A 27,471-nucleotide genomic window follows, 5' to 3' on the forward strand; every position below is an offset into this window, starting at 1 on the left:
ATGCCCGACAATGCCAGTAGTGTGTTCAGTACGGTACGATAAACATGGTGCTTACCGCAAAAAAGAAGATTTTGTGTAGCATGATAATTGCGTGTGTGATGAAAAAGAAGAGAATATGGTGCAAAGAATGGCTCAGTAAAAGAAATTTATATGGTTAACGTACGTCTGCCATGGTCGAAGCTCAAGCCATTGGGCACCACCATGGTGATTTTGCTACAAGACCCATCGGGCAATTTGACGGTTTGCCCATCAAGTGTGCACGTAGAGGGGAAGTCTGCCGATCAGGCCCGATTGTGTGGGCAGGGCCTTAAGCCAATGCTTAAGTATGATTCTGAGACATTGTTTGTGGATACAAAGGGAACAACTGCACATGTGGTGGATTTTGAAAATATGTTAAGCTTGGGCACAATAGAAATATATAGAGAGAGCACAGTGTATCCCCAGGGAGTAGGCTTATCGCTTTTACATTATTCTAGCCTTAACAATGTCCAAAGATCCTGATTATTGACAAAGCTGTTTGCATGCTCCAGCTTTGAATTATAAATTAATTTTCTAAAGGGTCCACAATAATACAAAGTGTTAAGAGTCCGTGTCTAAATTTTAAGACTTTCCAAAAAAGCTTTCGAACCCTTTCCTGGGTTCATCTTCAGTCCAAATCAGATTTGGAAGGGTTCAAAAACTTTTTTGGAAAGTTCAAAATTATGCACGGACTCCTAACACTTTGTATTATTGTGGACCCTTTAGAACATTATATGTACTGTCATGATAGAGTTTTTCCCTAATAAATGAATTGTTAAATAAACTGTTTTGCAGATTGGAAAGTAATTGAATTTTATTATAAGGTAATCAAATGTGCAGTTTGTTATCCATGTTAAAAAATTTGGTTTTTTACCTTGGATTGTATTTTCTTTCTTTTCCAGTTATTTTACTCCTTACCTTCTCACAGTCCCTCATCGGGAAGGATGTTGTAGTGGAGCTAAAAAATGATCTTAGGTGAGTTTTGTTAAGATTGACATTCTGTGCTTGTATAACTCTTTGATATTTTAAACTGGGATGTTAAGGCTGATTCCACCAAGGCAACATTTTGGCAACATGTGGCATGCTACATTGTCACATAAGCCAAGTGTGTTTCCACCAATTCAACAGAAGGCAACATGTAGCATGCGACTGTGGCATGCAACAGATGGCATTGTGTTTACCGTATAACCTGAAGCTTGAGACAAGATTTAGCTTGTTTATAGCAACAGGATGAATTGGTGGTAAGAAGAAAAAAACCGTAGAATTTATAGAGGAATACAGGAAACTTGCTTTTCTATGAGATATATATTATGCTTGACAGGATGCACTACAGCCGAGAAATTGACGTACTGCTCGCACATGCGAGTCGGTCTGGAGGAAAGAATCAATTCATCACTATTTTTTAAAGAAGGAGAAAATGGTGGCGTTGGATATTGGACTTTTTATTTTACATCCTTAAACAGTTCCCATTAGTCTAAACTTTATTGTATCTTTGTTTGTTAATTTACATGAGGTTTTTTAAATAAATAATTCAAGTAACAAGTAAATTTTTTAGTAGAAGGAGAGCACTCATCAGAGATTAAAGTATAGAAGGAAACAAAGGTTTTTACCTCAGAAGATCCCATAAGCTGAGCTTTGACATTAAAAGAAGCTAAGATTGACCCTTCTGACCTGGAGATTAGGTTTTCTACCCAACAGAGCTTTGGTGACCGCTCACTTACCACAACGGTTAATCCCATTGACCATCAGCTCAGGATATCAGAGCGATAAGAGGGGATTAGCAACTCTCAAGGAAACCAGAACAGCCATCATATAAATGATGGCTCGACAAGAATTTCGGAAGACTGCTGGGCCTTGACTCAGGCTGACTACTTACACATCTCTTGAAAATGGGCCACAGATACGGCCTGAAAGTACTTGTGTGAGAGTAAAATAAAGTGTAAATACTAAAAAGTAAACACATTATACACAGTGATTTTGTCGGTTTCTTTTTCAAAGAAGAAATTTTTTTAGTTTTTATCAGAAGTCTTTTTATAAGTAGTTCAGTAATATTAGTAAGTCTTATTGAAGGATATTGCTGCTTCAGCTGCATTGATTTTGTAGAGGTTCTACTATGCTCTTCAGATAACGGCCTTCTCAATGTTACTAAGACTGGTGAGTAGCACACTAATGGTGTGTAACACACCAATGGTGGCATTGAAAAATGAGGAGACAAAATCAGTATATTTATCATATAAGCGAAAAGATTAAGTGAAATGCGAGGTTTTGGGCCCTGTAGAGTTACAGACTTATATGTTGAAATAAGCTAAAGAAATTATTCAAAATTGAGTTCTGATTTTACATTTTGCCATGACGTTTTTCTGGCACATCCAGACATCCTCTTAGGCCGAGGGTGGTGAGGGACTGTGATGTCACACAAGCCCAAAGATCTGCAAGGATACAGCAATGTGAACATCGGGTCTAGAGACGGGTCAACATAGGAGACTAGATCTGCGCTACCAACCAACCAGAATTTGGCGAACTGAGAATCACCTGCTGAACCCCTGATATAAAGGACTGAAGTACTTCTCAACGAGCTATAGTCCGTCACCACTCTCTGCCTAAGAGGATGTCAGGATGTTCCAGAGACGAAACGTCGCAGCAAAAATTTAAGACTTCCAGTCGACGAAAGCGGTTTGTGGATTTTCTACAGACTATATACTATACCAATATTTAAAGGAAATTTACCTATTCGCAGTATTTTCACTTGCGAAATATTCACAGATTACTCATTTTGACATTCTTTTCATTTTCATGAATAAATGCACTTTTGTGATAAATCTAGTAAAATACTCAGGTATAAGCTTTTTCTGAGTTTTTATTTTTGTGTTTTAACTATCAAAATAGGCAGTTCCAAGCATTTTTTGACAGGATTTAAGTATTCATAGCTTTAGTTATTTGGGGGGGGTTGTGGTACCCATCCCCTGCTAGTTCAGGGGTCTACTGAAGAACGTTTTGTTGACTAATTTCTTTAGCTTATAATATTAACATATTATAATTTGTTCATGCAACTTACCTGTCAGATATATATATAGCTGATAATTTCCGACACCGACAGAATTTTAAAACTTACGACACGTAGTGGGAGTCAGGTCGGTTAGTACCCATTCCCGCCGCTGGGAGGCGGGTATCAGGAATCATTCCCATTTTCTATCATAATTTTTCTGTCGCCGGTGTGTGAACATCTGTTTACAGCACCTCCGTCTGGATTTGGAAACTTTTTGGCTACATTGAGTATCCCTTTTGGTTCTTTTTTTGGATTAATTGATTGGATCGGTGGCTAGGCACACGTTTATTAGTGGATTGATTTGATTTTTGGTTTGGACTTTTCTTGGATAATATGTCAGGGTCTAGTACAGCTAGCGCTCAGGTTCTGCTCTAGAACTGATTGTAGAGGTAGGCTACTGAAAGCTTCAGTAGACCCACATACGGTATGTAAGAGTTGCAGGGAGCATTGAAATGTGGGGTTGTGTATGAAAGCCGTTGCAAGGAGTGTGAAAGATTAACAGTATTCTGAGTGGAAGGCGTATGATACCTATCTTAGGAAACTTGAAAAGGATAGGTTAAGGAGTCTTCCTCCAGGAGTGTTTCAGGCGTGCAAGAAATTAATGTTTCTCCTGTTAACCCTCCTTCTGTTAATGACTCCTAACCCTGTAGTTTTGCCTCCGGGCCCTGAAGCAGTTGTCTGTAGAGAGTAATACTTTATCCTTAATATTTGGAATCGAATTCGTACTAGAATCGAAAGTGGTTGGCTTCTTTGAGAGCAAAAAGTGATGCAAAAGTGCAGTGATACCCCTTGTAGTGGAGGGTGGTCAGATCGCCTCGTTTCGCCTCTAGGCCTGGACCCTCTGCTTGACTCCCAGGACCTGGGGAGGGAGCATGTCGAAAGCGAAGGAGGGTTACAAGGAACCCCCACCGATCTGGCGGGTGCCTTCGGCAGTTACTGATGAAAATCCCCAGACTGCCAGGGAGCCGTGCGCGTGCACGTCTCCTCAAGGAGTGTTTTTCGTCATCGGAGGCTTCATCCCCACGTAAAGGGTGGAGTTCTCAAGGTGCTTCCCGTCCGCTGAAAAGGACGGTGCGTAAGGTTGACGCATCACGTCCTAGTTCTCCGCTTTTGCGATCTTCGCCTGACAGTGCGTTCGCTGCTTTTCCGCCGCAGAAAAGGCGTAGAGAGTCTTCGGACTTGGATTCAGTTAGCTCGTGCGAGCGATACGGTCGCTCCAGAGCTCGGGAAGAGGCCGTACCTGGGAGGAGGAGGGAGGCGTCCCCTCGGCCGCTCTTCCTGCTCACAGGATCAGTTCCCTCCCCGGAGCAGGAAGATTCGCCAAACAAGAGGTTGATTCAGTCACTGCAGCAGCAACTTCAGGACGCTCTTGCTGCCAGAGAGTCTCTTCCGCGTCGTAAAGATAAAGGATGAGAAGCTTCCTGTGAAGAAGTCAAGACCCGTTCTTCTCCTCGCTCGCCTCTCTCTTCGTTCGAGTCTCCCTCTAGAGTTCGTTCTGCTCCCCAGCAGCTCTCTAGAGGAGGTGGAGAGTTCGTTTCTCGCTCTCAGGATGAGATATCTCCCGCTCGCAAGTCTTCGTATGTTCGCAAGCGAGTGGTGGACGCTGAGCGCGCTTCTTGTGCAAAGTGGTAGCGCGCTTCATGGTGCCACCCAATGCCAAACGCCGCAACCGGTTGTTGATAGAAAACGTGCCAACCAGTGGGCGGCCAGCCCGATCGCCTGACTGGACGCTCGTGCGCGCACCAGTGGAAGCCAACCAACGTGCACCCGAGTGGACCCGCTCGGTCTTTTGGCGCGCCACGTGGGACGCCAAGCGTGGCGTTAGTACGATGTTGAGCGCGCCTGACCTGTCGGCCGCCAAACCTTTGTTGTGGATTCGGTCAACCGGCCAATGCGCGCGCTGGTAGACACCAGTTCCTCACCAGCGCAAGTTCAGGTGGATGAAAGAAAACCTTCCTGTTCGTCAGTTTTTCTTCAGAGTTTCCTACTATTCTCCAGTTTCTGAGGAAGGAGTGTTAGCGATGATTTAGTAGAAGCAGAGGAAGAACAGCAACCAGCTACTGTCATCACGGACTATAAAGTTTTGATGCGGACTTCTACAGTCGGAGTTCGGAGAAACTTTTCAACCGGAAGCCCCTCGTACTCCTCCTTCTCAATTATTCTTTTAAGGCAACGAAGGCATCGGGGTTCATTAAAATGAAGAAGTCGCTTTCCACGAAGCAAGCGTTTTCCGGAAAGTCCCACTGAGTGAGCGGATGGAGAAGAGGAAAGCGTCAGGAAAGTCCTCTTTGGCGTTTTTACCGCCTTCAAGGACTCTGCAGGTAAAGGAGGCATGGTGGTCATGAGACGGGAGAGGCAGAGGACATAGGCCAGGGTTTAAAACCTACCAGCCTTCTGTGCTCAAGGTGACTTCGGGAGCATCGCGGACGCCTCCAGAAGAGCCCCTTCTGTCTTCATCAAAAGTCACGTGGACCCATAACGACGTTCGACTTTCATCTAAAAGGCCTCTTCAGGACTCTAGAGGTCTTCAACTTTCTCGACGGTGGTGTCCTTTGGGTTTTTGATGCCAGGTCAAGGAGTTTCTGACTATTAGTCTGGGGGAGCTGTCCAGCGTACTTTCTTGTATGGCAAGGCCGTCAGGGATGGTTCTGAGGAGTTGGCTACGCACTTTAGCTCGGGAATTCTCAAGAAGAGAGCGCTCTTTTGTAACTTCACGGCCAAATCCCGTCTCTCCAACGCAAAAGGCGGACTTGCTTTTCGCTCCATTCTCAGACCATCTCTTCCCCCAGGCTATGGTTAAGGACATAGCTTCAAGCCTTCAGGAAAAGGCAACGCAAGATCTTCTGGCTCAGTCTTCTAGAAGGCCAGCAGCTGCTTCATCTTCTGGAGCTTCGTTTGCCAAGAAATCGAAGCCCTTTCGTGCTGGACCTTCCTCGAAAGCAGCCTCCCGAGGAAGAGGCTCTTCCATTAGAGGAAAAACCCCTGCTCCGTCAAAGAGTAGGAAGTTGATTTGGAAGTCCTTCAGACGCCGGTAAGGAGGGAGCCAGGCTTCTTCGGTTCGCGAAAGCCTGGGAAAGAGAGAGATGCCGACCCGTGTCGCTGGATGTCGTGAGGAAAGGGTACAGGATCCCGTTCTTGAAGTCACCCCGCTATCCTCAACACCAAAGGATTTGTCTCCCTCTTATCGAGGAGAGAAACAGAAAGTGCTTTTTCGATCTGCTGGAACAAATGATCGAGAAGCAAGCGGTGGAACAGGTCTTCGACCTGGAATCGCCAGGGTTTTTTACAACCGCCTGTTTCCTGGTGGCCGAAACATTCGGGGGGGTGGCGACCCGTCCTCGATGTCAGCAGCCCTAAATCCTACTTGTGATAAAGAAGAAATTCAAGATGGAGACGACCCAATCGGTGCTGTCAGCTTTGAGACGGGGGATTGGATGGTCTCACTAGACCTCCAAGACGCGTATATTTTCACGTCCCCATCCATCCCCAATCAAGGAAATACCTGCGATTTGTCCTGAAGGGGAAGGTATTCCAATTCAGGGCACTTTGCTTCGGTCTGACAACAGCGCCGATGGTTTTCACCATTCTAATGAAGAACGTGGCAAGGCTACTTTCATTTGGAGAATATACGGATCTCTCACTACCTAGACGACTGGCTTATTCGAGCTTCATCGCGGGAACGGTGTCTGGAGGACCTGCACGACCACCATGACGTTAGCAACAAAAGTCCCTGGGGCTTCTGGTAAACCTCGAAAAGTCCGCATTTGACTCCGTCTCAATCTTTAGTCTATCTGTTGGATTCAGATGGTGGACTCAGTGGCTTTTTCGGGCTTTTTCCGTCCCAGGGGCGACAACTTCAATGCTTGGAGAAAGTGGCGACCTTTTTCTGGGGAAGGAAACATGCTCGGTGAGGAATGGATGAGTTTGCTGGGGACCATTTCCTCCCTGGAGAAGTTTGTTTCTCTGGGAAGGCTGCACCTCAGACCTCTTCAATTCTTCCTAGCCAACAGTTGGAAGAACAAGCAAGATCTGGAGGCGATCTTGTGTTTAACGAGAGAGGTGAAGGATCACCTAAGTTGGTGGGTCAGATCCTCGGAAGCTCGCAGAAGGGCTCTTCCCTCAAACTTCGGAAAAAAAACAAAAACCCCGGCCCCGACCTAGTGTTGTTTTCCGACGCGTCGTCCACGGGTTGGGAGCAACACTAGGAGGGAAAGAAGTGTCGGGCACCTGGACGAGGGGAACAGGTGTCCTGGCACATCAATCTGAAAGAGCTGTCAGCCATTTATCTGGCTCTCAGGTTTTTCCAGGAAGAAGGTATCCGGCAAAGTCGTTCAGATCAATGCGGACAACACCACAGCGCTGGCATACCTAAGAAATCAAGGGGGGAACTCACTCGCCTTCTCTGTTTGCCATCGCAAAGGAATCTCTTTTGTGGGCAAAAGCGAAGAAGTCACGATCCTGACAAGGTTCGTGTCAGGAGTACAGAATGTTCGGGCGGATTCCTTCAGTCATCGGCGAGGACAGCTGTTGCCGACAGAGTGGACCCTTCACCAAGAGGTTTGCCAGTCGCTGTGGAACCTGTGGGGCTGTCCACAGGTGGATGTCTTCGCAACGTCCAGGACGAGAAGACTTCAGCTCTATTGCTCCCCAGTTCTGGACCCGGGAGCAGTCGCAGTAGTACGCCCTACTTTGGAATAAATTGGTCGGGCCTAGACATATACGCTTTTCCCCCACTCAAGATCCTCGGGGAAGTGATGAGGGAAGTTTGCGGCATCGGAAGGAGCGAGGATGACACTCATCGCCCCCTTCTGGCCGGCAGCCGCTGGTTCACAGAGGTGATGTCCTTCCTGGTAGACTTTCCGAGGACTCTACCCTTAAGGAAAGATCTACTCAGACAGCCCCACTTCGAGAGGTACCACAAAAACCTCCCCGCTCCTGAGTCTGACTGCGTTCAGACTATCAAGAAGTTGGCCAGAGCGAGGGGTTTTCAAGACCTGTGGCGAAGGCGATTGCCACCGCAAGGAGGCCCTCTTCAATCGCTATGTACCAATCGAAGTGGGCTGTCTTCAGATCCTGGTGCAGGAAGAAGGGCATTTCCTCACCACAACCTCTGTGAGCCAGATAGCTGAAATTCCTTCTCTATCTGAGAGAGGAAGTGAAGTTTAGCTGTTCCAACAAATATTAAAGGCTACAGGAGCGTGCTTTCTGTAGTCTTTAGGCACAGAGGACTCGATTGTCTAATAATAAAGACATTCATGATCTTATTAGATCGTTCGAGACTAGGAAGGTAGTCCAGACCTAAAGTACCCTCGTGGAACTTGGATGTGGTCTCAAATATTTGATGTCGAGTCACTTCGAACCGCTTCAATTCAGTTTCTATCAGGAATCTGACGAAGAAAACGATCTTCCTAACCGCTCTGGCGACGGGCGGAAGAGGGTTAGCGAAATTCAGGCCATTAGCAAGCAGATTGGATTTTCAGAAAGTAGTGCGGTGTCTTGCTTTAAGTCCCATGTTTCTTAGCAAAGAACGAGAATCCTTCCAACCCGTGGCCGAGAGGACCTTGAAATCAAAGGGTTGTCAGATATAGTTGAAACGAACGTGAGAGATTCCTGTGTCCTGTCAGGGCTCTAAAGTTCTATCTGCAGAGAACTAAAGCTTGCAGAGGTTCATCGACAATTGTGGTGTTTCAGTGAGGAAACCTGATCTTCCTATGTCGAAAAACGCACTGGCGTTCTTCATCAGGAATACGATTCAAGAAGCGCATAATAAGTGTAGTGATAGTGATTTAAAGCTTGCTGCAAAGTAAAAGCTCAGAGGTGAGAGCTATTGCTACTTCGGTAGCCTTTCACAAAAAATATGGCGTTCTCAAAGATATTTTGAATGCCACATTTAGGAGAAGCAATTCGGTGTTCGCTTCACACTACCAGCGGAGGTAAAAGTGACTACGAAAATTGCTTCTCCCTCGGACCATACATTGCTGCAGACACTGTTTGGGGAGGGGGGCAGGAGGTAACACTCATCCTATTCTTTAGGGATTAGGGGGGTTTTTAATTTTTAATTTGTTTATGGTTGTGGTGACCGCCTGGGGCGGGTCTCCCTTCCATTAGCTTAGTTAAGTGGGATACCTTTGGTAAACTAAGCCAGGTGGTGGTATTTTTGTCTCGTTGCCCTCATTAGTATGGTCCATGGTCTAGTCACGTCGTGGTCTCGCCCTGTGACAGATCATCTGGAGTGCACCCAGCTTCATAGGTCTCTACCTTGCTGGCAACTCTAGTAGCACAAGCAGACTTACGTGCAGTAATCACGAAGCCAGCTATGCTAACAGGTAAGGAATCAAGATATCAATTATCTGCACATATGTGTTTCCTAATCCTCTATTCTGTCTCTCCACCACCAAAGGTGGGATTCAGCTATAATATATATCTGACAGGTAAGTTGTCAATGAACAAAAATGATATTGTAATGATCCAATTAAGTTTTGTTCATACTTACCCTGGCAGAATATATATAATTAATTTACCCGCCCAACCCCCCTCCCCTAGGAGACAGTGGAAAGGTGGAAAAAATTAAAAAATAGAAATAGAAAAATGGGTAATGGATTTCCTGATACCCCGCCTCCCAGCGGCGGGAATGGGTACTAACCACCTGACTCCCCACTACGTGTGTCGTAAGTTTTAAATTCTGTCGGTGTCGGAAATTATCAGCTATATATATATCTGCCAGGTAAGTTATGAACAAACTTAATTGTATCATTACAATATCCAAATGTCTGTACTACAGGGTCTAAACCTCACATTTCACTTAATATTTTCATTTATTATGATAATAAATATACTGATTTTGTAACCACACTTTACATTGCCGACTATTGGTGTGTTACTCACCAGTCATAGTAACATTGAAAAAAGCCGCTATCAGATGAGTAGAGAAGAACCTCTACAATCAATGCAGCTGAAGCAGCAATAACCTTCAATAAGACTTGTTTAAAAGAGGGTCTCCTACCTAATATTATTATACTATATTATTCAGAATGTTGTATGGTGCATGTGAGCACACAGCACTAAAACGCAGCAGCAGCAGCAGCAACTGTCTGCTGAGAAATTGTGTTGGCAACTGGGTTAATTTTTGTTGAATCTGTGGAAAAAGTTTTGTGGCATTCTACAGTCAATATAGCATGTAGCATGCTACAAGCAACAATGGTGTTGCCTTGTTGCAGGCAACATGTTTCTTGGTTGAAAGCTGCATTCAACATACTTGTTGAAAGCCAGTCAAGTCGCCTGCTACATTTTGCTTGTGTTGCCTCAGTGGAATTGCCCCTTTACAAAATAGAAAATGTCGCTTAATTCCAGAGTAAATCATTTAGTTTTGAGTGTAGAATTTTAAAGATTTTTTGAGATCAAGAATGTTGGAAATGAAGTGTATGCACATGCAGTACAAAACTTGTGGTTGTTGAAAGAATGGCGAGTTAAGTCTATTCAATAGTTTTTGTGTTCACAAGGCCATTTTGTGAGCTGGTTAAGTTGATTAATAGTTGGACCATTGGCTTCAGCACAACTTTGTAGGTATTTTAGCAATTTTCCTCATTGATTGTAAAGTAAAATTGTCTGTAACAATTAAATATACAATAACAGATAAAACAATCTTCTCTAAGCAATTGGAAGAGAAAAATATACAATAACAGATAACAATCTTCTCTAGCATTGGAAGAGAAAAACTGTAATTTTAACACTAGCCAGTTTTTTGTGTAATGTTAATCTTGCAAATCCTATTTTTTTTTCAAGTTGTTAGCATTATGTGTTATGTATATGGTAACTCTTGAATTTTCTTTGGAAATGTGATTTTGTTTTTGACAACTGTCAACAAAAGGTTACAGCTTTGGTTATCTAAAGATGTTTTTTTGACAGTGGTTTGATGATAATTTTTCTTTCAATAATATAGTTTAATGAGAACACTATGATACATTTGTAGACTCACTTAGGACTCACTCATAAGATTTGTTCTCAAAAGAAGTAAGATATTAATTTTTACATAATAGAACAAAGACTTTGACAGCTGGTGAGGGAAGAACAAAACCCAAGGAAACAGCATAAAAGGAAAAAGGCAGAAAGTAGTGTAACTGAGGGCTAAAAGTAGATACTACTGCCAAAAGCCTGTGTAACCATATACTTGTTTGTTTAAGGCCCACTGTAGGTAGTACCCCCAATGTGGGAAACTTACTGTACATAAACAGTTGATTTTGCTAAAATACTAGTAGGTATTTATGTGTTGAATTACTTACTTACTATTTCTTATCTTTGCAGCATATGTGGAACCTTGCACTCTGTAGACCAATACCTGAATATCAAGTTGACAGATATAAATGTAACGGATACCGAAAAATATCCACACATGGTAAGAATATTTTTCTTATGGTTTGATAGATACAAATACTATAGCAAACACTAAATAAAAAATATTTTCACATAGAAAGATGGTACACATTCTCTTGTGGTTCAGCAGAAAACAATATGTGAGGTAAACGTTCCATCTCTCTTTAACATGAAACATTTTTATGTACCTTGGACTACAAGGTTTCAAGAAGGATTTGAGTTCGTAAAAAGTATGAAACATTTCTTAACTTGGTTAGCTGAGCTAAACCAAATCACTGTGTTAGAATGATGCGATAATTTTGCTGGCAAATCCTGCCTCCACCATCATAGAACTTATCTGGGATTTTGTGATGCTATGATACCTTTTGTGTTGGTTTTCCCATCTTATGAGGGACTTAAGTCCTTTGTTTTTCCTAGACAGGCACAGCAAGCCTGATCTTGTCATGGAGGCCCTTTCTTCTTGTGCATCACATGTGAGGATGGACAGAAAGTTATATGGGTGTTTCTTCCCCTTTACACTTAATGACCGCGGGTACCTAATAATTCCAGTAAGGATATCAACACCGATCATGAAATTGAGATAGTCCCTCACACCTAAGGGGTAAATCTTTGTATAAAAGACAAGGGTTTGGATCCTTCTAGAAACAAATGACAAATTATAAAGATACTGTAGTTTACATTTAACTTAAATGAACAAACCCCATACTGGCGGCTGTCAGAATTGAAGACCTTGTTACCAAGCTTCACTGATCAGACTGTCACTGAAGGTATTTGTATACTGTGAAAGACTGTGGGTTTGTTTATCTAGGAAAAATAGAAGTTATCAAAAGCATTTGTCCTTTTAAGAAATTAAAGAAGTTCTGTTTTGGTGTCTCTTTATTTGTATTTTAATTGTTATGTCATAATAATATGAGCTTTATGTAATTGCGTACTACTTATTTAGTATTACTTGCTTGTCACTTAACTATGTAAGCTGAATACAGCAGCATGTTTTAAGACCATTTTACCTTTTAATTATTTCTTATCACTATAGTGGTATAGGTTTATTGCATTGGTAAAAATGCTATGGGATTAGAAAGACTAGGAGAACAGACTAAAAAACTGGAGCATGCATTTTTCAGCCTCTAAATTTGAGAAAGAAAATCATCTTTGGATACTTGCACATGGCATCTCCTCCTTTCTCCTTGCTCAAATGGCTTCTAGATTTACCCCTCCTACAATCATTTTTCAATCATCTGGGTTGTTGATGCTGCTCATGAATACTGTTTCCTCCTTTACAGTCTCCTTTGGATTTCAACAAGGAACTTGCCAAGCAGTTTTGATTGCAAGGTCACAGTGGTACCCTTCATACTGAAGAACCAATCTGGGATCTGCAGGATTCCTTCTTTAGGAGATAGGCATGGCTGATTGAATGATAATACTTTCCATCATTATTCTCTTCTACGATTGCATTATCAGATGCTGTGACTGAACTCCCGTAGTTGAGATTAGCAGTTACAACAGAAGTGGTCATGTCTTTATCAAAGTTCTTGTAAATCTTGCTTTTCTGGCATATTTATGTTCATGGAGCCTTCTATACCAAAGAACAAGAAATCTGATTGTTAATAAAAAGATTCCAATCGAATTGTTGGTCTTCAGAGAGGTGAGGTTGCATTATTCATCAACTTATTCCAGAATTGATAATTTAAAGGAAGATCTTTGCCTCTCGGGTATAGTCATATTGTTTGCCTCTGCATATTTGCATTATGAAATTTGCAGATGTTGGAGAACACCTTTTATTGGGACTTAAGGTATTTGAATTTGTCATAAAGAAAGAAGCAAAATTTGTGCTAGAAGGATCAGTGTGGCTGCCATTAAGGTGGTTGTAATGAACTCTCTCTTCTCGCCATCATTGTCATGGAAGGGGGTACTTTCAAACACATTGAATTTACAGTGGGTGAAGAGTTGTGTTGTACAACAAGTTGTTCCAGGGCTAGGTTCACCATTTTTCAAGAGCTTTGTGACTTAATTTATCAATCTGAAGGGCACCTTCACAACTTCCCTTAGGTTTTTTAAAGCTACATATGTTACATAGTAACCTGATCTTGCTACAAGGTATCAGGTTTCTTGTAAGCTAAGTCACTTTTACACATTTTTCTTCAGTGTGCCATTTTGAGGCATGATAGTAATTCTGCAATTGCATTCATTCACTGGTGCTCACATGAATGCTTTCTTGAAGAGACCAGACTGTCATAAGGCTTGCCTGAAAGATTTCTTTGTTAGTACAGTGAATATTGGAGGAGATAAAGGAATTAGATAGCCAAGTAGAAAGAGGCCAAAGGAAATGGGTGAAAGCAATGCAGCAGGGGCTTAAGTCCTGTATTTAAAAAAGAAGGCCAATCTTTATATGAGGAAGTAGTACAGCATACTGATTTTGGTCTCTGATTTTAGTGTCATGTGATCTTTGTTCAATATGGTGCACTTGAGATTATGGCATGAGTATTTGTCCTGCCTTCTGATAACTGGAAAGATACTTGTTTTCCTATAGTGATCCACCTGTTGTCTGAGAAGTAGACAAAGAATTGGCAGGGAGTCTGATGTCTCTCCAACTTCAAGAGGTTCAGCCAGTCTGCTAAAGGATTCCTTGTCAATCTGTGGTTGAAATTTACTTTGTTATAAGGTGTATAAAAGAAAACTGGGGAAGTAATCATGGCCTGCAGGCCTCCAGTTTGTGATTCTCAGATGAATTACCTGACCCTGATAAAGCCAAGTCCCAAATTTGTCCCATATTTTTACATTAGGAGCAGAAGAATTGAAGAAGTAAGGTAAAATGTAAAAGGCATTGCATCTGGAGCCATAGGGAAGCTACAACAAAGCTATACAGGTGTATTGTATATGGTTTGCAATACAACTCATGGTATTTGGTAATCCTTACTACATATATCACTGTAGAAATGAAAGTAGGGACATAAGTAATTATGACCATGGTCTTGTAAACTGAGTGGTAAACTCACAATCCAGTCAGGCTGGAAATATATAATCTAGCATATCAGGGCCTTCTCTCTCCCTTTCAAGCCACAGAAACTCTCAAGAGTTGATGCTATACAAATCATATGCAGTATCTGGTGCAGTTGAAGATTTGTTTGTACTATTGAATAAACTTCCGTGGCAAGTGAAGCTATTCCATGACTTATTCTGAGGGAAAAACCTGCTGTGTGCAATGCAGCTAGATGGTTCACCAGGCCTTTAGGGCCTTAGACATAAATCATAGGTTTTTGGCTTTTTATAGAGGGGAGATGAGCAGTCAGCCAGACGATTTAAACAGAAACCTGACTGAAACATGTTAGTGATGATGATGATGATGACAATTAGTAAGGGGATACAGTAGGCCCTGTTCATACAAGTTTTGTCATCATATATACAGAACTGTAATTTTATCATTCGTAACTTCTTATTGGAGAGATTTATATTTTCTAAGGGATAGCAAGCCATTAACCCACCCTAAGTCCAAAAAGTTTCGTTCCAAGTGATCAGACTTTATGTCTGCACAGCACTTTCTTTTTGGCAAAATTACTTTTGCTGTTACATCTTTGACCATTGTGCGTATTCCATTTGTTGTCTCACCACCATTCCACATGAATTTGTATTTCACCTTGTTACTACCATTTATTTTTATACCTGCTCCTTTATATCTTACCTCCTATACATACCACATGTCTATGTTTCTTGTAGTGCTTTATATATTTTTTTTTTATGGAGACTCATACACCTCAGCTATTTAAAGGCTCAGGGTGATGAAGGATATTTCTCCTTTAAAACTCAGTTTGTTTGTGGAGCGTCATCTTATATGAACAACCAGTTTGTCACAACTTGACACCAGCTGTGGATTGGGCATTTTACCAAATTCTTGTATGGAAAGTATAGAGAATGTGCCAGACTATTTGGTGTGCATAGCCAAAGGAAGTGTCATACCTGGAGAAAGGTAGTCAACATCATCAGACTGTCAAAGTATAGAACGTTTTTTTCTGTAGTGGCAGTATCTGGAAAGTTTGGTGTGTGATCCATGTTACTATATTGTTACAGTATTAATACAGATTTCCCATAGCACCTGTACAGTATAAATTTAAAGCTTGGTCATGCATCTGTTGTTTTGCTTTATGTTAGTTTCAGTGAAATTGTTCCATTAATTTTTTCGGTGTTTTGCATTTTTTTTACTTGTGTTTAGTTATCATAAAAAACTAAGTCTGAAGAGGGTTTTTTATTCATTGTTGTATTATTTTACATTCAGACTACTAATTTCTTGATAGTTAATGAGAAATTTTTGATTTGTGATATTTTGTCCTTTCCTGAATTGTGACCATAATGATATTTATATGTATTTTAGTAGGGCAACTAATGATTAATGATTTCGAGTGTTGATGGTAAGTTATTTGAATAAGACCACTGATTAAAGGAAAGTGATGATTAAAGTCATACAATTGGGAAGAAGGCACTGCAAAGAATCTTCTGTTCACATAGAGGGAATGTCCTTAAAGGATAAATGTACGTGTATACTATATTTGTTATGCAGGGCCTGAGTGTGGCAGTCAAAAATATGGATATTCACTTTAAATGCTAAATAGAAAACCTGACTATTTCAGAATTTAATACTGGAGGAGATCTTCAGCAATTTGAATGTGGATGAACTGATTTTACTTTTTTGTAGATCAGTAAACTTTCATTCTGGTTTCTTATTTTGATGTTTATTGTTATGATTTGTAATTACTGTACTTGGTTTTATTGGAGTAGATAAGTTTCAGTTATGTATTTTGTTTCAAAGAAAAAATAATCCTTTCAGATGATAGATATTATAGGGCTTTTTGTTTGAGAGGAATGCAGCAAATTGTGTTTTTTCTTGATGGTAAGAAATTTTATTGAATAGAAGGTATATTCAGTATGGCAGGTGTTTTGTTGTTGTAAATGTAAAGTGTTTATGCTTTATCAATAAAAATTACAGTGTTGCTGTATCTTGTATACTTGGTCTTTGCAGGTTATGAATAGGATACTGATAGTGTACATATAGATTTAGTACTTAATTATGAATGTATTAGTTAGCTATGGTATAACTGTTATGTGGAAGGCTTGCACTAACATAGGTGTTATAATCCTAAGGTGACTGAAAAGTTGAATTTAATAATTTGAAATTTGGGACGATGGATTTTGAAGACAATGTTATAGTTATATTTCTGAAAACTTTTATTTTGTTGACTCTGAACTACCCTTAGCAAGTGCATGAAAATTGTTATAGTATTGCCACAACACTATGTTTAACAAAGTAAGGTACTCAGAATATTAACTGTCACATGGTTGTATCTAAAATACATTTTTATTATTTTCGCTTAGGAATAACACTTGGTCATTTCTAGTAGACTTGAGATTTGAATTAGTTACAGTAGGTATAGTGGCAATGAAAGATGGGTGAGTTATCCATAGATATAAGGCAGCACTGTCTCATAATGTCTGATATATGATTTTTGTATGTGTAGGTGCTCTTTTTGCTGGGATTATTGTTAAATTTTTCCATTTTCACTTCAGTATGGTTATAATTCTCAGTCCTTGCTACATTTTTATTTTTATTAATTTTTTATTAATTCTATATTTATTCTGTAGTACCAATTTATATATTTTTTGTTAATGGTGTACATTAGTTCTTGTCTTGCTGTATTTGTTCTTATGTAAGGCTAGTGAACCAGCTGTTTTCTAAGTCAACCCTGATGAGGTATTGCTTACTTGAAACACCTTTTTGTAATATATCCCAAATATGTTGTCAGTTAAAGCAAACCTCATGGAATATTACTTATTGGATTTCCCTAGTGAACCAGCTGTTTTTAGCAACCCTCATGAAATATTGTTTACTTGAAACGCCTTTTTGTTCATGAAACTTACCTGTCAGATATATATATTATAGCTGTATTTTTCCGAATCCGACAGAAATTTAAACACTTACGACACACGCAGTGGGAGTCAGGTGGTTAGTACCCATTCCCGCCACTGGGAGGAGGGTATCAGGAACCATTCCCATTTTCTATCATAATTTTTCTGTCGCCGGTGCTGAAAACACCTGTTTGCAGCACCTCCGTCCAGAATTTGGAAACACTAGCTACTTGAGTATCCCTTTTGGTTTTTTCTTTGGTATCTGAATTGGATCGGTGGCTTGGCACACGTTGACTTTGATTGATTTGAATTTGGTATTGATTTTTCTTGATCAAGATGTCAGGGTCTAGTTCTGCTAGCGCTAGATTTTGTTCTATGTCCGAATGTAGAGGTAGGCTACTGAAAGCTTCAGTAGACCCACATTCTGTTTGTAAGGTTTGCAGGGGGAATGAATGTACGTTTGAAAGTCGTTGTAAGGAGTGTGAAAGATTAACAGAGTCTGAATGGAAGGCGTATGAAACCTATCTTAAGAAAGTTGAGCGAGATAGGTTTAAGGAGGTCTTCCTCCAGGAGTGTTTCAGGTAGGCCCCTGAAGCAGTGGTCGGTAGAAGGTAATACTTTATCGCTAATTTCTTGAATCGATTCGTAACTTAGAATCAAAAGTCGTTAGCTCTGGAGAGCAAAAGTGAAGAGAAGTGCAGTGAAAGTGCCCCCTTGTGTATGGAGGGTGCGTCGATCGGCCTCATCCGCCTCTAGACTAGACCTCTGCTTGACTCCCAGGTTACGGGGAGAGAGCAGGAGCATGTTGAAAGTCGAAGGAGGGTTACGAGGAACCCCCACGGGCCGATCTGGCGTGCCTTCGGCAGCTTCTGACGAACCTACCCAGACTGCCAAAGGAGCGTGCGCGTGCACGTCTTCTCAAGGAGTGCTTTTCTTCTTCTGAAGCTTCCTCCCCGCGCAAGGGGTGGAGCTCTCATACCGCATCACGTCCGCTGAAAAGGACGGCTCGCGTTCGGGACGCTTCACGTCCAAGTTGTTCTCCGAACTTTGCTCGCTCGCCTGATAGTGCGTTTGCTGCTTTTCCTCCGCAGAAGAAGCGTAAGGATTATTCGGAGGCGGAGTCTTTCTAGATGTTTCTTCGAGCGCCGCAGTCGCTCTAAGGTGCGTGAAGTGCGGTTCCTGGGAGTAGGAAGAAGGCGTCCCCTCGCCACTCGCCTGCTCACAGGATCAGCCCCTCCCCAGAAAAGGAGGCTTCACCTACAAGCAAGATTCTCCAGTCTCTTCAGCAGCAACTTCGAGATGTTTTTTCTTCGAGAGAGACTGTTCCACGTCGCCGTAAGAAGGATGACAATCTTCCTGTGAAGAGGTCGAGGCGTTCTCCCTATCCCCTTCCGCGCTCGTCTCTCTCTCCGTTTGAGTCTCCCCTCTAGAGTTCGTTCTGTCCCCAGCAACTTTCTAGAGGAGGGGGTGAGAAATTTCGTTTCTCGCTCTCGTGAACCCCCCCGGTTTTTGTTTCGTAAGAGGCGTTGTTTCCGGAAGCGGTTGTCAAGCTGCTACGAAACTTGTTGATAAGAAGCGCGTTTCTTTAGATGCCGAGCGCAGCTTCTGTGAAAGTCAAGCGCGCTTTAGTTGGACGCGAGCGTGATTCGGTGACAAGGTAAGGCGAGCGCCAGTGGACGCTCAGCGCGTTTTAGTGGACGCTCGGCGCGCGCCAGTGGACGCTCAGCGCGCGCCAGTGGACGCCAGGCGTTACACCTGTTGCTGTCGAGCGCACTTCAGTCGGCGCCAGTAGATTGGCTTCGGACGCCAAGCGCGCGCCTACGGACGTCAGTTTTACACCTCCGCAAGCGCAAGCGGAAGACGGGCACTCTTCCTGTTCGCCGTTCTTTCTCTTTTGAGAAAGCTCGTGACTCTTCCTTACTTCCTCCGACTTCTCCAGTGTCTGAAGAGGAAAATTAGTGACGCTTTCGTCGAAGTGGACGAAGAACAGCAGTTGGCTCCAGTTTCGACGGACTACAAGGTTTTGACTCGTTTGCTACAGTCAGTCTTTTGCAGACACTTTCCAACCTGAAGCTCCACGTACTCCTCCCTCTCAGTTTTCGTCATCCAAAGCTACTAGGATCTCGGGCTTTGTGAAAATGAAGAAGTCGCTTTCTACGAAGCAAGCTTTTCGAAAGGTCCATGATTGGATGGAAAAGAGGAAAGCTTCAGGCAAGACTTCTTTCGCTTTACCACCTTCAAGACTTTGTGGCAAAGCTGGTATGTGGTATGAGACGGGAGAAAACATCGGAGTTAAGCTTCCAGCCTCAGCTCAAGGAGACTTTGGTAGTATTGTGGATGCCGCCAGAAGATCTTTTCTGTCTTCCTCTAAGGTCTCTTGGACGCATAGTGAGTTAGACTTTCACCTTAAAGGCCTCTTCAGGACACTAGAGGTCTTTAATTTTCTTGACTGGTGCCTAGGAGTATTGGATGGCCAGGTCCAGGAGTTCTGATTCCATCAGTCTGGGGGAGCTGTCCAGTGTATTGTCTTGCATGGACAAGGCCGTCAGGGATGGTTCTGAGGAATTGGCTGCTCATTTCAGCACGGGGACTGCTTAAGAAGAGAGCACTTTTTTGCAATTTTACTGCAAAGTCGGTCTCACCAGCGCAAAAAGCGGATCTTCTTTTCGTCCTTTCTCAGAACATCTCTTCCCCCAGTCTATGGTAAAGGACATAGCTGCCAGTCTCCAGGAGGGGAAAGCAACCCAAGACCTTCTGGCACAGTCTTCTAGGAAGCCTACAACTACTTCGGCTTCTGGGTCCTCCGCTTTGAAGAAATCGAAGCCCTTTCGATCTGCTTCTTCCTCGAAGCCAGCCCTCGAGGAAGAAGCTCTTTCAGAGGCAAGACTCCCGCTCCTTCCAAGAGCAAGAAGTGAGAGGGAAGTCCTTCAGCCACCGGTAGGAGCCAGACTTCTACATTTCGCGAGAGCATGGGAAGAGAGAGGTGCCGACGCTTGGTCTCTGGACATCGTCAAGAAGGGGTACAGAATTCCTTTCCTGATGTACCCGCTGTCTTCGACAAACAAAGGATTTGTCTCCTTCGTATCAGGGAGAAAAGCAGAAAGTGCTTCACGAATCTACTAGATCAAATGATCGAGAAGCAGGCGGTGGAACAGGTCTTCGACCGGAGTTCTCCGGGGTTTTACAACCGTCTGTTCCTAGTGCCTAAGCAAGAGTCAGCCTGGCGCCCACCCCCGTTCTTGATGTCAGCAGTCTAAATCGCTTCGTTACCAAGCAGAAGTTCAAGATGGAGACACCTCAATCCGTGCTTGCAGCCTTAAGACCGGGGGATTGGATGGTCTCTTTAGACCTTCAGGACGCATACTTTCACGTCCCCATCCATCCCCGATCAAGAAAACATCCCTGCGGTTTGTCCTGAAAGGGAAGGTTTTCCAATTCAGGGCACTCTGCTTCGGTCTCAGCACGGCGCCGATGGTGTTCACCGTTCTTATGAAGAACGTTGCGAGGTGGCTCCATCTTGCGGAAATAAGATCTCTCTCTACCTAGACGACTGGCTTATTCGAGCCTCATCGCAAGACCGGTGTCTGAAGGACCTTCACACGACTCTGTCGTTAGCGAGGTCCCTGGGACTTCTGGTGAATCTCGAAAAGTCGCATCTGACTCCTCTCAATCCTTAGTCTATCTGGGGATTCAGATGGACTCAGTGGCTTTTCGGGCTTTTCCGTCCCAGGGGCGACAACTTCAATGCCTAGACAAAGTGTCAGCCTTTCTAGGGAAGGAAACATGCTCAGTGAGGGAATGGATGAGTCTGCTGGGGACCATTTCCTCACTGGAGAAGTTTGTTTCTCTGGGAAGGTTGCACCTCCGACCACTTCAGTCTTCCTCTCAAGCAATTGGTCACGCAAACAGGATCTAGAAGAAGTCTTGTTTTGACGGAAGAAGTGTTTTTGACGGAAGAAGTGAAAAAGCACCTCAAATGGTGGTTGGGGTCCAAAGAAGCTTGCGGAAGGACTTTCGCTCAAGCTTCGGAACCCCGACCTAGTGTTGTTCTCTGACGCGTCCTCCACGGGTTGGGGAGCAACACTGGGAGGGAGAGAAGTGTCAGGCACCTGGAGAGGGGAACAGGTGTCCTGGCACATCAATCTAAAAGAACTTTCAGCGGTTTACCTTGCTCTAAGGTTCTTCCAAGAGGAAGTCTCCAACAAAGTGGTTCAGATAAACTCGGACAACCACCAACAGCCTTGGCATACCTCAGGGGAAACAGGGGGGAACTCACTCTCCTTCTCTGTTCGCCATCGCGAAGAATATCCTGATTTGGGCGAAGTCGCAAAACGTCACGATTCTGACAAGATTTGTGTCAGGCGTGGAAAACGTGCGAGCGGACCTTCTCAGTCGGCAAGACAGCTTCTGCCGACGGAATGACCCTTCATCAGGAAGTATGCCAGGCGCTATGGAAGCTGTGGGGACTCCTCATGTGGACGTTTTCGCAACTTCCCGAACGAAGAGACTTCCGCTGTATTGCTCCCCAGTTCTGGACCCGGGAGCAGTGGCAGTAGACGCCCTACTGTGGAATTGGTCGGGACTAGACATTTATGCTTTTCCCCCATTCAAAATCCTCGGGGAAGTGATGAGGAAGTTCGCTCGCATCAGAAGGAGCGAGGATGACCCTCATCGCCCCCACCCCCTTCTGGCCAGCGGTCGAACTGGTTCACGGAGGTGATGTCCTTCCTGGTAGACTTTCCAAGGACTCTGCCCCTAAGGAAAGATCTACTCAGACAGCCCCACTTCGAGAGGTACCACAAAAAACCTCCCCGCTCTGAGTCTGACTGCTTTCAGACTATCAAGAAGTTGGCCAGAGCGAGGGGTTTTTCAAGACCTGTGGCAACGGCGATTGCCACCGCAAGGAGGCCCTCCTCAATCGCAGTTTACCAATCAAAGTGGGCTGTCTTTAGAAGTTGGTGCAGAAAGAAGGGCATTTCCTCCACCTCAACCTCTGTGAGCCAGATAGCAGATTTCCTTCTTCACCTTAGGAAAGAAGCGAAACTAGCCGTTCCCCACGATTAAAGGCTACAGAAGCGTGCTTTCTGTGGTCTTCAGGCATAGAGGACTCGACTTAGCGAATGATAGAGACATTCATGATCTCATTAGATCATTTGAGACTGTGAAAGTTCTCCAACCGAAAGTACCATCGTGGAACTTAGACGTGGTACTTGGTGTTTCTCATGTCGAGTTCAATTTGAACCGCTCCATTTAGCCTCGCTTAGGAATCTTACTAAGAAGACCATTTTCCTAACCGCTCTGGCGGACGGCGAGAGGGTTAGCGAAATTCAAGTCATAAGCAAGCACATTGGGTTCAAGGATCATAGTGCAGTTTGTTCCTTAAGTTCCTAGGTTTCTTAGCAAAAAGAACGAGAACCATTCCAACCCTTGGCCGAGGACGTTCGAGATCAAAGGGTTGTCGGAGCTAGTGGGACCTGAAGCTGAGAGAGTCCTGTGTCCTGTCAGGGCTCTCAAGTTTTATTTGCAGAGAACCAGAGCATGCAGAGGCTCTTCGGAGAACTTGTGGTGCTCTGTGAAAAAACCAGATCTTCCGATGTCGAAGAACGCACTGGCGTTCTTCTTAAGAAGTACGGTTAAGGAAGCCCATGAAAAGTGTAGTGAAAGTGACATGGAGCTTCTGAAAGTGAAAGCCCACGAGTTGAGGGCTACTGCTACTTCGGTGGCTTTTCACAAAAAATATGGCAATCAAAGATATTTGGGTGCCACTTATTGGCGAAGCAATTCGTGTCGTTCTTTGCTTCACAACTACCTCCGAGGTGAAAGCAACATACGAAAATTGTTACTCGCTCGGACCATACGTCGCTGCAGACACTGTTTTGGGGGCAGGAGGTAGCGCTCATCCTATCCTTTAATGGTTAGGGGAGTTTTAACTTGTGTTATAGTTGTGGGGTTGACCGCCTGCGGCGGATCTCCTTCCATTAGCTTAGTCTAAGTGGGATACTTTTGGTAGGCTACGCCAGGTTGTTTGGTTTTACTTCGTTGCCCTCATTTGTATGTCAATGGTCTAGTCACGTCGTGGTCTCGCCCCTGTTGACAGATCATCTGGAGTGCACCAGCTTTATAGGTCTCTACCTTGCTGGCAACTCTAGTAGCACAAGCAGACTTAAAAACGCGGCAGTAACCACGAAGTCAGCTATTGGCTAACAGGTAAGGAACCAAGATATCAATTATCTGCATATATATGTTTCCTAAAATCTTCTATTCTGTCTACTCCCACCACCAAAGGTGGGATTCAGCTATATATATACTGACAGGTAAGTTTTCATGAACAAAATGATATTGTAATGATACAATTAAGTTTGTTCATACTTACCTGGCAGATATATATAATCAGTACCCACCCACCTCCCCTCAGGAGACAGTGGAAATAAATTATGAATAGAAAATGGGAATGGTTCCTGATACCCGCCTCCCAGCGGCGGGAATGGGTACTACCACCTTGACTCCCACTACGTGTGTCGTAAGTGTTTAAATTTCTGTCGGATTCGGAAAAATACAGCTATATATATATCTGCCAGGTAAGTATGAACAAACTTAATTGTATCATTACAATATCATTTTTGTAATATATCGCAAATATGTTGTCAGTTAAGTAATCCTCATGGCATATTACTTTATTTAGATTTCCCTGTGAGATATTTATTTCATATTAGTATGTGAGCAGCAGTTACTCAACCGTTATGGATATTACCTTACTATATTTAGTTAGGTGACTTCTTTTTCCACTCAAATATTTGCATCTTTTGTGCTCGCAGGTGCATGTTTTTAACATTACTTACCAGTGCCTTTGTCATGCTGATGGACAAGACATAGGTCAAACGTACTACGGATGGAAGTGTACCTAGTTAATTGTTTATTAGGCGAGTCAGGAGGGTCTTCATTAACTGGTACAAATAGATTGCTTTGTAACTCATTGCCATGGAGTTCCTCTCTGTCTGAACTGCACTGACACTGGTTTATTTGCTACACTCACAACAACTTAAGGGCCAGTTCAGGACAGCCAGTTTTGTAGCAGTTTCCTGTGTCAGATATTGAAATTGCCATACTGACTAGTACATGTCTTGTTTGTTATTCAATTTGCATATCAAGCTAATAATGTTAGCCTGACTGAGATTCCATATGAAAACTTTTGATTCAGAAGAACATCCAAATTCCAGAAAGTGTAGCTGATGCTTTTTGCACATTCCCTACCCTGATTGGTCATGGACCTTCAGCATTTGTTAGAACTTACAACCAAGACTTTTTGTGGATATGTAACTGTTGGGTTATTCCTCTGGCAATATTTTGCTTAAATGGAAAAGTATTTAGTTGTTAGAACAGCTTTCTTTTCTATCCCGTTTTTATTGAATGCATTTGTTAGGTGAGATTCAGATAGTAGTAAGTCATGAATATTTCTTTACTTCAGTCATTTTTCTGTCAATGCATCCCTGAGTAACATAGTACCAAGCAACCTGAACTTAACCACTAACCACTACAAAGATTATATTACACATTGTCCAAGCAGAGACTTAATATGCAAGCAAAGTTCAGGTATCAAATTTTATTTTATTTTATTGATTTTTATGGATAGAGTAACTTGAAAATAAAAGAGATCTTTCAGCTCTCCACCATTTAACTGCTTTCTAAAATAGTTCAGACAGTATTGACATCCACATAATAATACAAACTTGCCTATTAATTTTACCCCACATGCTTTCGAATTAGCCCTTATGATTTGTTCTTAATTCTTAGCTGCATGTAGAGTAAAAAAATGTTGAGTTTAGCAATGAGACCAGGTTCCATAAACCTTTGGATTTCATCCAACTTTTACCTTAGGTTTTCTGTGTAATGATAAATTTAACTTTTGGTATACTGCCTTTGACTCATTATATTTTTAATTATAAGAATGATTTTTATTGTGAAGCATAATTATTATAAAAATTTTGCCGTTATGTACAATTATTGATTCAGGGGATAAGGTTATGGTATGAAAGTACTGTCTTTATACTTAGGATATAAACAGTGAGTGTAATACTTGTTTGTTATGTATTCTTTAAGAAATATATCAGCTTCAAGTCATCACAAGCAACATACTGTCATCACAAGCAACATACTGTTAGAATCAACCACACACTGTTTAGCATAACTATTGAAAAGAATCGCAATCAGAGTTTATTTGGATAAGCTTCTGCCATTTACTAGCCATTCACTTTTCATGACCTGACCATGTTCCACCATATACTACTGGACTTGGAAAATATATTGCTGTTCAAATTGTTGAAGATTAGGAAAATATATTGCTATTAAAATTGCCAAAGATTACCCACCACCTGTGAAATTTACTGTCTGTGCTGAGCCAAGAAGGGCATCAGAAGAGTTACTGTGGTCAGTTGCAGTAATTGTACAATTTAACTCTTGTTGTAAGTTTTGGGTTAAATACTAACTCATGAGAAGAATTAAAATGAAGAAAGTAATGTAGCTAGAACCAAAAAGTTGCTGCAAGGAATTCTTAGTACCATTTAATGTGCCAAGAAGGCTCTATGTAAGTGGTATCTTGCTACAGGGTCAGGGTCAAAATATCCGTGGGAACAAGGGAAAGATTACAAAGGGTTGTTATGGTGGTGGAATGTTGCATACTTCTTATGGAAATTCTATCCATTTTTGACTAAGGTTCTTCTTCAATTAAAAGAATAATTTTGCTACCAGGAAGGAAGATTAGCCAAGTTTTTTAAGTGTTTGCCAGTCAAAAAGAAGATTTTCAGTTGTGCCAGGAATCTTGTTTAAAAATATAATTTTTCAAATTACATCATAATTTATGATTATAAAAGTTCTGAAAATAGTGTGGCATTTATGTAAGAAAAATTAGTTTAGGTTTAAGGATGAGAGGCTATACACGAAACTAATGTTTTAAAATTTGTGTTTCAGCTCTCTGTAAAGAACTGCTTCATTCGTGGGTCTGTTGTTCGCTACGTTCAGTTACCTGTTGATGAAGTAGACACTCAGCTCTTACAAGATGCAGCAAGAAGAGAAGCACAGCAACAGCGACAATAAAATAAAATAATTTGTTTTAATTTTTTTGCTTTAATTTTCCACATTAATTAAATGCAGTTATTTAAGTTTATGCATTATTAAATAATGCATTTCATTTAGTTCCTTTTATTTGTTGGTTGTGTAAGTCATGATGTTTGCATATCATCTGTTTCAGTATTTTCATCTTTAACTTTAAGCCTTTTCATTTAGTATTCAACTTTAAGCCTTTTCATTTAGTATTCAAGGATTCATTCTTTTATACCTTCTTAGGCAAGGTTTTGATGAAATTTATATAAATGGATACTATTATAAAAATAAAGATACAGTAGGCTTTGAAATATTTTTGATTGTGTTTAAGCAAAATTTCTGTAACGTCAAGTGGCACCCATTGACAATGCTAATGTCCTGAATATACAGACAGTGAAACTCAAGATATTGGTAGGAGAATAAAAGTGTAGAAATAGATTACAGTAATAGCGTAGGCAGATAATTTATTAATCGTTTTTACATGAAGTTTCCATGTAATAGATAGAGTATCATGATTTTGAGTTGTAAAGGAATTTATATTTTTTGTGGATTAAAGTGATTCATCTACGGTAAATTAATGTCAAAATGTATTGTATGTACTTTATTAAATAATTCTTAATAAAGGGAGCTTTTAATTTCCTTTTCCATTTTGTGCAAGTTAACATTTATGTTATATTTTTACTGTATATTCATTACTATGCCCTATATTATTGTATCCTGCTGGGGATTCAAATTGGTCAAATAATTTAATATCTGGTTTGAAGAACTCGCTGAGTTGTAAGTGTAACAAGAACATCCTGGGAAATTCTAGAATATTCAAGGTAAAAAAATAAATATAAAAATATTCCCAAAGCTATAACACAGCCCCCAGAATGGAGTTATAAGAAAACATTTTCTTAAACATTTTATTAATTGGTAGTGTAGGCTATGGGGACTGGGCTGTTACCTTAAAATGTAAGCTGGGTAGGCTAATTGGAAATAATGCTAAAAATTTAAACATTACAATTTACTGGTAGCCTGTCATGTTTCAATCTATATTTATGTATGAA

At 41.9% G+C, this 27,471-nt stretch overlaps 1 protein-coding gene across 1 annotated transcript; it reads left to right on the top strand.

Moving 5' to 3' along the window:
- LOC135211246 (U6 snRNA-associated Sm-like protein LSm2) lies at positions 1 to 27,045 on the top strand. Its single transcript, XM_064244540.1, has 4 exons — positions 1 to 33; positions 947 to 993; positions 11,366 to 11,456; positions 26,291 to 27,045. Exons 1-4 carry the CDS (start codon positions 1 to 3, stop codon positions 26,414 to 26,416), a joined length of 297 nt encoding a protein of 98 aa, XP_064100610.1. The 3' UTR covers positions 26,417 to 27,045.
- The last annotated feature ends 426 nt before the right edge of the window (positions 27,046 to 27,471 follow it).

Source organism: Macrobrachium nipponense, chromosome 19 (assembly GCF_015104395.2).
Source record: "Macrobrachium nipponense isolate FS-2020 chromosome 19, ASM1510439v2, whole genome shotgun sequence".
NCBI lineage: Eukaryota > Metazoa > Arthropoda > Malacostraca > Decapoda > Palaemonidae > Macrobrachium > Macrobrachium nipponense.